The sequence below is a fragment of the Ursus arctos genome, unplaced genomic scaffold (assembly GCF_023065955.2).
Source record: "Ursus arctos isolate Adak ecotype North America unplaced genomic scaffold, UrsArc2.0 scaffold_2, whole genome shotgun sequence".
NCBI classification, from domain to species: domain Eukaryota; kingdom Metazoa; phylum Chordata; class Mammalia; order Carnivora; family Ursidae; genus Ursus; species Ursus arctos.
The window spans coordinates 81,057,618-81,069,713 of NW_026622874.1; the positions used below are offsets into that span (position 1 = coordinate 81,057,618).

At 37.9% G+C, this 12,096-nt stretch overlaps 3 protein-coding genes across 9 annotated transcripts in view; 1 reads left to right on the forward strand and 2 right to left on the reverse strand.

Moving 5' to 3' along the window:
• The window catches only part of LOC113270720 (uncharacterized), a 157,598-nt gene extending 156,949 nt beyond the window's left edge, over nt 1-649 (reverse strand). The window contains exon 1 of one of the 3 annotated variants that reach the window (XM_057315286.1): nt 1-649. In XM_057315286.1, the coding sequence (XP_057171269.1) occupies nt 1-429 (429 nt within the window). In that variant the 5' untranslated portion in view covers nt 430-649. The other 2 variants (XM_057315287.1, XM_057315288.1) reach the window with 2 other exon arrangements.
• LOC125282370 (ERI1 exoribonuclease 2-like) overlaps nt 106-12,096 on the forward strand; it is a 20,771-nt gene continuing 8,780 nt past the window's right edge. The window contains exons 1-9 of one of the 3 annotated variants that reach the window (XM_057315291.1): nt 106-333; nt 1,610-1,677; nt 1,764-1,847; nt 2,355-2,482; nt 3,079-3,235; nt 4,177-4,277; nt 4,537-4,618; nt 5,403-5,491; nt 11,635-11,744. In XM_057315291.1, coding sequence (XP_057171274.1) covers nt 311-333; nt 1,610-1,677; nt 1,764-1,847; nt 2,355-2,482; nt 3,079-3,235; nt 4,177-4,277; nt 4,537-4,618; nt 5,403-5,491; nt 11,635-11,724 — 822 coding nt within the window. In that variant the 5' untranslated portion in view covers nt 106-310 and the 3' untranslated portion in view covers nt 11,725-11,744. Of the gene's footprint in view, nt 334-1,609; nt 1,678-1,763; nt 1,848-2,354; nt 2,483-3,078; nt 3,236-4,176; nt 4,278-4,536; nt 4,619-5,402; nt 5,492-5,696; nt 8,722-11,634; nt 11,745-12,096 lie in introns of those variants that run through there. The other 2 variants (XM_057315289.1, XM_057315290.1) reach the window with 2 other exon arrangements.
• Nucleotides 7,801-12,096, reverse strand: part of LOC125282835 (acyl-coenzyme A synthetase ACSM3, mitochondrial) — a 26,839-nt gene continuing 22,543 nt past the window's right edge. For all 3 annotated transcript variants that reach the window (XM_057315294.1, XM_057315293.1, XM_057315292.1), the window contains 4 exons: nt 11,439-11,566; nt 11,235-11,334; nt 8,592-8,711; nt 7,801-8,202 (listed from right to left, as the gene is read on the reverse strand). In XM_057315294.1, the coding sequence (XP_057171277.1) occupies nt 8,116-8,202; nt 8,592-8,711; nt 11,235-11,334; nt 11,439-11,566 (435 nt within the window). In that variant the 3' untranslated portion in view covers nt 7,801-8,115. The remainder of the gene's footprint in view (nt 8,203-8,591; nt 8,712-11,234; nt 11,335-11,438; nt 11,567-12,096) is intronic.

Here is a 12,096-nt window from a genome sequence, read left to right on the forward strand (position 1 = left end):
CGTCCGCGCCGGAGGCCGGATTCGAAACGGTTTCCCAACGGCGCACACGCGCCTCCGCCCGTTGAAAAAGAGGGGAAAAGTTGCTGCCAAGCGACTTCCCTGCCAAAAAACACTCCCCGCGCCCCCCGATCCCCGAAAACACCGAAGAGAAGCCGGGCAGGCAGCAGAGGCCGCAGCCGCCGCCGCCTCAATCACAGCCAGAGCCGCCGCCGCAGCCGTCTCCCCAGACGCGCCAGGCGTTTGAACAGACCGGAAGTGCGAGTTCAACGACTTCCGGCAGTTGGGCTGGGAGGAGTAAGGAGTCCCGGGAATGGCGACCAAGAAGCTTGCGCGGTACGCGAGGGGTTTCTGGGCTGGGGGTGGCTCCTGGTCGGGTGCTGGCGCCCCCGATAAGTCTGGGCAGTGGGCATCCACGGTGTCAGCCTTCATTCTCTGCGGCCCCGGCGTCTCCGACGTGCACTGTGTGGCCGGACTGAAAGGTCTCTGCTTGGATCTCGATCTCGAGCCTCAGGCAGTTTTCTGCGCGAGGGTGGCAGAACCGGGGTTCGGGCTGTGTGGCCTTGAGCCACTGTCAGCCAGTTCTAGGCCTCGGGAAACGAACTGGGCATGACAGCACCTCGTAGGCCGTTCCGAGGTTTCAGGCAGCCCCCACCTCACCCGTCAAGCTGTACACGCCACCACTTCCTAGTGATCCGTTTAATTAGTAATGTTATTTATTGTGTCCTTCTCCCTGATTCCTGGTCACGCTGTGCACATTTCTGATTTCTAGAAGCACTGTTGTAATGTATTCGTAAATAGCATTGGCTTCAGAGTTGGGTTTCACATACCAAATCTGTGTTCTTTCGCAAATTACTGAATTCGTTATCTCATCCATAATATAGAAGTAGCAAAAGTGATTATCTCGTACAGTGTTGAGGATTAAGTGAGATCACCAGAGTTCAGTGCCTGCTATTTAGTAAGAAATCAAATAAATATTCGCAATTATTCCCAACTCCTTGCACTTCCCATCACGTTTTAAACAAAAAACGACAACAGGAAGTGTCTGCTTAAACTCCACCTGTTCCTCTAGGACCTGTACCTCATAGTTGTCTTACTTAACACCTCATTAGGCTCATCCCTTTCTATGAACTCAACTATTGCCTTTGCGGATCCTTTGTCATATATTACTTTACAGTGGTTTGCCATGGATGTCTAGTTTCTTTACCCAGCCGTATTTTGAGCTCCTGGAAGACTGGATCAGCCGTATCTCCTCAGAACTGGGCTGTGCACGTAGCAAGGGCTTGAAAAATGCAAAGGCAGAAAATAAGCTTTTCAATACATCTTTACCTCTGCAATCACTCAAGTTCCTCAGTATTTACTGTAAAATAAGGAAAGCAGAAGGAATTAGTCTAAGTTTGCAAATATGAACTTTGAGGCAGGTGAAATGACTATTAAGAGAGGGTGGCAGTCCATATAAGAACCAAGGTCTTCAGCTCTCAAAGCCTAGTTCAATTTCCTGTCACTCACATTAATACATTAATAATGAGGGTTATACCATTAGTTTGTTAGCATATTCCAACAGGAGTGTGACTGAGTTTGTTGAACATATTGGGTTGTTTTACATTTTTAGGCAGCTTGGATTAATTAGAAGAAAGTCAGTTGCACCAGCAAATGGAAATCTAGGAAGAAGCAAATCCAGTAAGTAGTGTGCTTCATTTCTTTACATTTTGTATCCTTGCACTTTTAACATTGATAAAGCATAAGGATACCCTTTGTTTTTGCAGAGCAGTTCTTTGACTACTTAATTGTCATTGATTTTGAGTCCACATGTTGGAATGATGGGAAACGCCACCAGAGCCAAGAAATAAGTAAGTCTGGACTTCTAGTGGCCAAAGCCAGCCCTGGAGGAGTCACTTTAATAGTCAACAATTAGTTTAAAGAAAACAAGATGCCCTGTGAATTGGTAGTTTACTGTAAAACCTGACTCGACAAAAAAAGAACAAAAACCTAATATCTAAAAGTATCATATAAAATAATTATCTTAGAATTCCATACAAAATCTCGATTGCATAGGAACTGAAAAAATACCTTTGCAAAAAGGAGTATATTTTAACTTCCATATGGTCTTCATATTTAATTATGGAAATATATTCAAGAGTTTTAAGTAGAAATACTGATAACTTTAATATTCTGGCTTATTCTTTGGCATAATTTTATTATAACTTATATCACACTGCTTTGGTCATTTTAATAAGCTTTTACTGAAATAATGATTGTTTAATAATGCTATCTGATGGCGAAATATGTTTAGAGTGATTACAGCATTAATTTAACAATTTTGTATTTAAGTGTCAATTGATAATTCTTTCATGTAGTTGAATTTCCAGCAGTATTGCTGAACACATCAACTGGAGAGATTGAATCTGAGTTCCATGCTTACGTTCAGCCTCAAGAACATCCAATTCTTTCTGAATTTTGCATGGAACTCACAGGCATAAAACAGGTATGCCCTTCTCTTTTCCCTACCTCTCTTCTCACCCTGCCCCCCCCCAAACAAAACCCAAGAAAGTATGATGCAAATATTAAAATTCAGAAATCAGTTTTTAAAAGAAAATAAAAAGTATATACCATTTGGAATTAGATTTGTGTACTGCTAGAAATAATGTTCCCTCCAGCACTCTGTTGGAATCTTTAAAAATTAGATAAAATAGTGTTGTAAAAATGAATGTCAAACTTACTTCATGGAAATTAAGTGACATCAAATTTCTGTCAGTCAGGATTTAATTAGTATATTTTTTTTGTAAATTTTTAAAAAAGGTTTTATTTATTTTTGCGAGAGAAAAAGCGTGTGTACGAGTGGGGGGAGGGGCAGAGGGAGAAGCAGACTCCCCACTGAGTGGGGAGCTGGATGCGGGACGTGATCCCAGGACTCTGGGCTCATGATCTGTGCCAAAGGCAGATGCTTAACCAACTGAGCCACGCAGGCACCCAGAACCTCTTCTTTTTTATATCCCCCTATAGTGCCTAATTATGTGCTAATGATGTGTTCAATAATTATGGAATTCGATTGTTGAATTCAGATTTTGTGACTTTACTCAGGCTCAGGTTGATGAAGGAGTCCCTCTGAGGATTTGCTTATCTCAGTTCTGTAAATGGATTCAGAAGATTCAGCAAGAGAAGAAAATTATTTTTGCTACTGGGATTCCAGATCTGCCTAATTCCGAAGTAAAATTATGTGCATTTGTTACTTGGTCAGGTAAAAAATAAGTCATATCTATCAATCATAAATGAGTAGAGTTACCACTATGTAATTCTTTATCTGTAGGAAGAATTGTACTTGTTAACCTCTTACGCCCCGAAGAGAAATCTCAGTGCCTGACAGATGTTAACCAAGGAAAGTAAATTTATTCATATTTTTCAAATTTTACCATTCTGGGATACTTAAAAATTTTTTAAGACTTAACTTTAAGAATCTTTCTGGATTGTTCCTCCCTGTTCTTCTGACTCCAAGCAAAGATGATTTAGTGAAAACTCTTATGCTACTTTCTACAACCTTGAATAAAAAGAGTCTTCATTCAACTCACATCCTTTGCTTTAAACTTTCACACTAGGAAAAATAGGCCATTAAAGTAGATCTTTTGTATGCCTGTGTTATAGCATTGCCATTAATAGTCGTTGATAGCAATGCTGTGCCATCGATAGTCGTATTTTTGGTTTCAGGTTTCTATAAGATGTCTGGTTTCCAATTACATTAGTATTTTCTAGAATGTTAAAAGCAGATAACCTTCTCCTTGTGGCCTTGTAACTTGACCGTACTCTTCTTTCTGAAATACTCAGTATGTTTAATTGGGTGTTTAAGAAATCATTTAGAAACTTAGTTACCAACATAATTTCTTAATGGTAAGTTATGTAAAGTGGATAATTGTTAGATATTAACAGCAATTAAATCCTACTGTCTTGTTTTATATAGTATATTGTTATAGTATATACAATACAGTATAGCTTACATTCTATATATAGTACATATTACACTTCAGTATATAGCACGTGATGATAGTATACTATATAGTATTATATATATTACGTCTTTCTGAATCTTATTTTATATAATATTTCGACCTTTTATTTATAAACGATAGCATGAGTAAAAACTGCTGGCATCACTGAATTTGTTCTATTTTAATATCCTTAATGCAGACTGGGACTTGGGGGTTTGCCTGGAGTATGAGTGTAAGAGAAAACAACTGTTAAAACCCGTGTTCTTAAATTCTTGGATTGATCTCAGAGTCACTTACAAGGTAAGGGTCAAAGATGGGGGCATGGTCACTTTCCTTCTGTTGAAAAATGATTAAACTTCATCCCATACATGGTATAGGTTACATAAATAGAATGTTATTTTAAATTTTCACATAAATACATTTCTTAAACTATGAAAAATGACAATAAAATAAGTACATTCCAAATCTAATAGAACAAAAAATTATGAAAAGTAAATGGTTAATACATAACCTTTCTAATAGTAACCTTTTTTTGGATATGTTTCTTTCGTTTGGTTAGATTTTCTATGGAAGAAAACCAAAAGGACTTAGTGGTGCCCTGCAGGAAGTGGGAATACAATTCTTAGGACGAGAACATTCTGGTTAGTATAAATTGAAAATAATTTTACTATGTAAGTCATCTTATTTCTATAAAGTCTTTCATATGAATCTCATGGTTTTGGTGATGTCATTAATAAGGACTATCCTTTCAAGCTAAGAAAAATTCCTGGGGCGCCTGGGTGGCACAGCGGTTAAGCATCTGCCTTTGGCTCAGGGCATGATCCCGGTGTTATGGGATCGAGCCCCACATCAGGCTCCTCCGCTATGAGCCTGCTTCTTCCTCTCCCACTCCCCCTGCTTGTGTTCCCTCTCTCGCTGGCTGTCTCTATCTCTGTCAAATAAATAAATAAAATCTTTAAAAAAAAAAAGTTCCTAATCTATACAATTCAAAGATTTCTGACTTTCAAATTATACTACTGTAAAGTAGTATAAGATAAAGACTGCCATCTAGTGGCTTTCTAGTTGTAAAAAAGAATAAAAATGAGCTAAATCAAATGGAGATTAAACAAATGCCCAAACAACACAGCGAATTCGTGAAAAAACTGAACAAGGCCATTGGATTACTCACAAAGCATGGTCCCTACAGAATGTTGCTTACCTTTTTGAGAACTGTAACAAATTTTTATCTCTTCTGTAAATGTGGGAGATCTTGTCTCTCATTGGTAAGGTTGCAACAGCATGTGCTAATCCAATTTATCACGATTAAAATTAGTAGATGATCATAAAACTAATAGTATGTTCCAATATAAATTGTGATTTCTTATTTTTGCTATATTTCTTTACACTGGTACTACTAAATTCCGTGTTTGATATCTGTTTCCTCAGGGTTGGATGATTCTCGGAATACTGCCCTACTTGCTTGGAAAATGATCAGGGATGGTTGCTTAATGAAAATTACAAGGTTCTTGAACAAGGTTAGTGGTGTCTTGCCTCTTTATTCTGTCACCTCAAACTCCAGAAGTAATCATAGGTTCATTGAAATATAGATATCATGTGTGGAATAATTGATAAATCAATGAATGATGACATTTTTCTTTTTTGTCAAATCATATACTGTGTACTAAAAAGATTACAAATGCATAGTTTCTAAAGCTATTGGATTTGTCTGTGGAATCATAGGTGCCCACTAAGAAGAATTCCAGCGTTTTGGCCAGAAATTTGAATACGAATCAAGTTGAAGAAAGATCAGCCTGCAAGAGTAGCATTCAGGGTCTGAGCACATATGATAGGGAGCCTAAAAATACAGAAAATTCTCATGGAAAAGTTCAAATGAGGTCAGTTGGTGTGAATTCTCCTATAAAGGTACAGCAAGATCAGTTCCAACTAAAGAGCAGTGTAAAAGCAGGTCTTCACAATGGCAAAAGCTATTTATCTTTTTTTAATACAAAATCCTCTACTTCTCTGGAGCAGTTGCCATCTGCCAGCTTGAGTACACCTGTGCAGAAGCACGTAAGAAACGAACACCTTGCGTTTAATGCCAAATCTAAGTCTTCAGCAGTTGGTTCAGAATTGGTACTTGTATCAACTACCATTTCATCTGTTAATCATGTTTCTGATACAGAAATGAGTTATGCTCTTGATTGTTTACCTATGTTGGCTGATTGGGAGGATGTAGCTTTACTGCCAGCATCTCAGCCTGAGCAGAGTATAGATTATGTACCTTCCATTAGTGACTCAAACTTAGACACTTCATTTAATTCTATAGAAAGATTAATGGTTTTAAAAGAAGGCACAGAAGAAACTCCTCAAAAATATGGGACCTCTAAGTCTGTTGTATATAAGAGTCCACATACTACTATTTATCACGTGAAAGAAGCCAAAGATCCAGATTCGGATGTTTCTGACTTTAAATTACCTGAATGCAAACCAAGTAGCTTCAACAGTGTTAATGCCACTATGTCCCATCCTTCAGTATTGGGGAAATATCCCCTCCTTTTAGATAGTACTAAAAGGAGTACTAAAAGGAGTCTGTCCAGTCCTCTATCTTTCCCATCAGCAAAAAAACAGATCCTCACTGTTCATGAAGAAAAGCCTACATCATCTGATGGCTCCCCAGTGAGAAGTTGTTCCCAGAAGGTCCTCCCCTCTATCTTAGCTTCTACAGTTAACCCGCAAGAGCCTTGGAAGAGTGGGAAAATGACACCGCCTTTATGCAAGTGTGGCCGAAGATCTAAGAGACTTGTTGTTTCTAATAATGGCCCAAACCATGGAAAAGTCTTCTATTGTTGCCCAGTTGGGAAATACCAAGAAAACAGAAAATGTTGTGGTTATTTCAAATGGGAACAAACACTTCAAAAGGAGAGAGCCAACAGCAGAGTTCTGTCTCATTCCCCAGGGGGACTCACTTTTAGTTCCCCAGAAATAAGCCATATTTGTGACAGAAATGTAAATTTTTCTACTAAAAATTCATTGAGACTCAGACCTTCAATGAGGAATTGATAAACTTTCTGTACATCCAAACTGTGGTTTTACTGTAATATGACTTTTTGTGTGATAAACAGGAAAAAGTGTATAGGGCTACAAGTTATGGGGACTTAGTATATCTGAGTTCTGTAGACTGTATTGGGCTATTAAAAACACACACACACACACACACACACACACACACACACTGAAGATAGAGAAAAAATCAATTTCACAGGCTTCTAATTTCATTCATCAGTTATCCAACATTTGTCTTCTGTTCATGTATGAATTCTGATTGTTCCTTGAATTTCCAAACATCATGAGTATTCTGATAATACTTGTACACTGTTTTATTTTTATTTCATATATGAACACTTGCCAAATTTATCATAACTTTCTTGAAGAACCACAAATTAAATATTTTGTATACTGCATTTGATTAGATACAAGCAACAGTAGTATGATGTTCTTCTTTTAGTTAGACCTCGAAATGAATTTAAGCTATTTTTAAGTTACTTGAATAAAAATGTGACTAATAAAAATCCCTGGCCTGTTTTCAGGTAGATACTTAACTTTGAGAATTATGATCATTTTCTAACTTTTTGTTTTTCTAAAAACTTTAATAATTTGTTTAGTTTTATTTCAAAACTTGAAGATTCGTTCTAATTTGTATATCAACATATCAGAAGAATTATTCAACTAGAATTTGAAAACCAACAAGTCAGAAATTTGGTTCAGATACTTTATGTTTAAAAATTTCTCAGCAATTGATGGCATTCTTTTTATATTACCAAAATCATAAGAATATTGACACTAATGCAGAGGAATTTACTAAATATTTTATTTCACAATTCAGCCTCTGATGTTATAACCATGAGATATTTTATTTTACTTTTTTAAAAGATTTTATTTTTTTACGTAATCTTTACATCCAACATGGGGCTCAAACTTAGAACTCTGAGATCAAGAGGTGCATGCTCTACTGACTGAGCCAGCCAGGTGCCCCAACCACAAGATATTTTAAATCAACAATTTGTAAGTATATTATCACAGTTTTAATCACCTCCCTATACTCTTGTGGTTTGGACAGAGTCTTAGTTTTATAGATACTGTGATAAATAATAGAATGGATTTAAATTGTTTCCCATTCTTTCTTCCTCAGTTCATTTCTTTTTATCTTCCCACTGATAGTCTTTGGCAGCTCTTGAACAAATTCCACCTGTTGGTATCAAGGGAAAAAATTAGCCCAGAAGTTTTCATCTTGAGACAAAGTCAGTTATATAGCAGTTTTATTATCTCTAGGTGAAAGAATTAGGACACCCATCTGGTGGGTTTTGGTAGCAACCAAAAAGGGAGAGGGGTATTGTTGAGGAGATGTTGCTTGATATTTAGTATTTACTACAAGTCCAGTAAGCCAAATGACCCAGCAAATTATGTCAAGAGTTCCATTTTAATCTCAAAGATTCTGCTTCTTATCCATGTCATTAGTTCAGTTTGGAATATTTTGTGTAGCATGTTTGAGGAGAGTGTTCATTAAAATTAAAAAAAAAAAACAGCTGAAATTTGTCAGAACACTAAGCAAATTGTCATCATAATTAGAATACCTACCTTCCTGGGATATTTGTAAGGTGCTGTAGTTTTTTTTACATGCTCTTGAATCTCCTTTTTTAGTTGTTCTTGATCATGTGACTTGTAATCAGGGGTCAGAACAATAAAAGCCTTTACCACCTGAAAAAAATATTTGAAACACCAGGAAGATGAGTTGTATATTTTTATGTTTTAGTGTGTTTCTTTACTTTCTCTAACTGGGAATCTAAGTGCCTGCTGGGGTGGGCCAGAAGGCTTCATAGGGTTTGATCCCAGCTCTGTGCTCTTAAGTCAGCCAGTTGAGTCCCATAACTCCTGTTCTGTAATACAAGAGGGTTTCTGGGAACCCTGCTTTGTTAATGATCTTAATGAACTAGAACTTTCTCATCTAACTACATCTTGAACTCTGCTTTCTGACCTTCTGTTTCTGAGCTGTCTTTGCTCTTGACTTCTTGCCTCATCTTTCTTTGACTTTCTTGACTTCTTGCCTCATCTCCTTCAAGAAAATTTCCTTTTAGAAAAAAAAAAATTCCTTTTAGAAATTCAACAATGCACTAAGCACAGCCTCTTGGGTAACATCTTAGCCTGATCTAGCCTAGTTTCTTGGTCCCCACCTCTCAGTGTGGCCCTTGTAAAGAGTATTCACACTGAGTTTGCTATATTCTTATTGAAAGGAACAGTTCATTGATGCTGTGCACTCCTCATTTCAGAGATACTTATGTTGATATAAGGCTGTGAAGATTCCAACAGCCCCTTTGCTATTATTCTGACCAATTTACCTGAACCTGAGAAGCAAGAGTAGAAAATGGTGGTGGTCCTTGCTCTCTAATTGGCAGGAGACAGGGAGGACTTCATTACTTTATGCTCACAAATCCTGTTTTCATTCCTTGAAATGTTTTGGGAAATCCTGCCCTGCCCAGTTTTTGGACTATCTTTCTATAATTTTATCAAAGCCATTTTTTAATATTTCATAAAATGTTTTTGTGTTTATACTGGCTCTTCTGCTTTATCAACATTTTTATGAATTAAAAAAATGTAACCTTGCTATAAGTGAATCATTCAGAGGCAGATTATTTTAAGAACTAATGTTTATACTTACTGGTTTGCATATTGATGACTTCTACACCTTGGATAACGTCTACTGTATCTTTATAAAAGTTTTTTTTTATGATTTATTTATTTTAGAGAGAGACCGCAAGTGCATGTGTGCGCAGGAGTCGGGGGAAGGGCAGAGGGAGAGAATCTGAAGCAGACCCCACACTGAGTGCAGAGCCCAACTCAGAACTTGATCTCATGACCCTGACCTGAAATCAAGAGTTAGATGCTCAACTGTCTGAGCCACCCCGGTGCCCCTATAAAAATGTTTATACACCATTACAGAAGGTCATAAATTAATATGGAGCACGCTAACATGATTAAGGGCATGAACTCTAGAGTCAGATGGCCTGGGTTCAAATCACACTTCGTTGTGTAGAATGTTAGGATACCTCTCTGTGCCTGTTTCCTTCTCCAAAAAGAGAGGTTGTAAGGATTAAATAGGGCCTATACAGGCCCTGTGTAGGGCTTATAATACCCGGAACATCAGAATAAGTCATCAGAAATATTATGTATTAGTAGTAGTAGTATTAGAAGTACAAGATTTTTTTTTTAACTAAAATCCTTAAATCGGCTTCAAAGTTTCTGTAAAATTCTCTGCAAAACTCTGCATTTTTATAAGTCTACAGTTGTGCCACTTAATATGGTAGCCACTAGCCACATGTAACTATTTAAATTTAATTAAAATGAAATAAACATTTTCTCCGTCACACCAACCACATCTCAAGTGCCTTATAGCCGTGTGTATTGTATCGAGTGGTGTGGATATAGAACATTTCCATCATTGCGTAAGTCCAATAGTGACTTATGGTCTTCAAATTCCAAAGAACATTGTGATACTACCGGTGGAGTTCAGAGTGAAAGGATAAACTTCAGTAATCACAGAATCAATTCTCTCTCTCATCTATCTGGAATATTGGAGGCCCTGCCTGGCAAAGGGGACCCGAAGAGTAGCGTGGAAACTTTAAACTCAAACTACCCTCTGATCAGCCCCAATAAGAATGAACTTTCAAGGGTGCATGTGACTCTTGATCTCGGGGTCATGAGTTCAAGCCCCTCATTGGGCATAGATAGAGCTTACTTTAAAAAAAAAAAAAAAAAAAGGAATGAGCTTTTAAGGACTGTCTTATTCACAGCTTATTTCCTGAATCTTCCACTTGTCTACGTACCCAGCCTACTTCTGGTCACCTCAGTTCCTATCTCTGACCTTCCTTCCACCCCTGATATCTGATGCCAGCCTATCCTCCTCAGCTACAGTAGAGACCATGTTGGTTTCCAGACTTGGGTAATAACTTAATCCTATCTAGCTGACATCTGGCATCCTATCCTGTTGTGAGCCTGGGTTGTTGGCATTCACACCATCCCTCTATGGAAAGGATTCAAATTCCTTATACGTATTTTCAGTCTTATTTTTAGTTCTTTCTGACTAGCATAGTTACTAATGACTCTGACTTGCAGTTAGTGAGTGAATCATTTGGGTAATTCTGTTTCAATGAATTGTTGAAAAGTATGCGTTAGACTGCCAACAAATTATAAAATGGAAATGAATCTTTTTTTTTTTTTTTTTACCTCTCCCCTGATGGGGTCTGGGCTGCTGACAACTGCTGCCTCTACAACTGCAGGATGCTCAATCAGGGCACTTTCTACCTCAAATGGTCCAATTCTGTAACTGGGAAATAAAACATATGATAGGAATTTATAAAAGTGAGCAGCAGGTCCACTCCAGAACACGACGATCAATTAATGTAGACATATACGCAGATGAAAAATTACCCAGAAGATAATATGATATCATCTGATCTTGCAACAAACCAGAAATAGCCATCTTCATCCATATAGCCCCTGTCCCCAGTGATGTAGAAATTGCCTCGTAGGGTTGAAGCTGTTTTTGTAGGATTATCCTGTGAAACAAATAGCATTTTGTTTGTATTACTGTGAATGTGATTCTTCTGTTTGGTTGGATTTTTAGATGTTCAAGGGGGAAAAAAGTGGTTTTTTTGAGAAACCTTGGAATGAAGAGGAGCCAGCAAATGAAATAAGGATGAAATTCCAGCATTGAGCTAGCCCAAGCAAAGAAAGGTAAACTACAGTTACAAAGACTAGGCATGCTGCCATCGTGAGAATTTTCTTTTCTTTTTTAAAGATTTTATTTATTCATTTTGAGAGCGAGCAAGGGGGAGAACACAAATGGTGGGGGGGGGGGCCAGACAGAGAGGGAGAAGGAGACTCCCCACTCAGCAGGGAGCCTGACATGGGGCTCCATCCCAGGACCCTGGGATCATGAGCTGAGCCGAAGGCAGATGCTTAACTGACTGAGCCACCCAGGTGCCCTTCTTTTCTTTTTTAAAGATGTTTAAAATTTATTTGAGGGAGAATGGGAGTGGGGAAGGGGCAGAGGGAGGGAGAGGGAAAGAATCTCAAGCAGACCCCA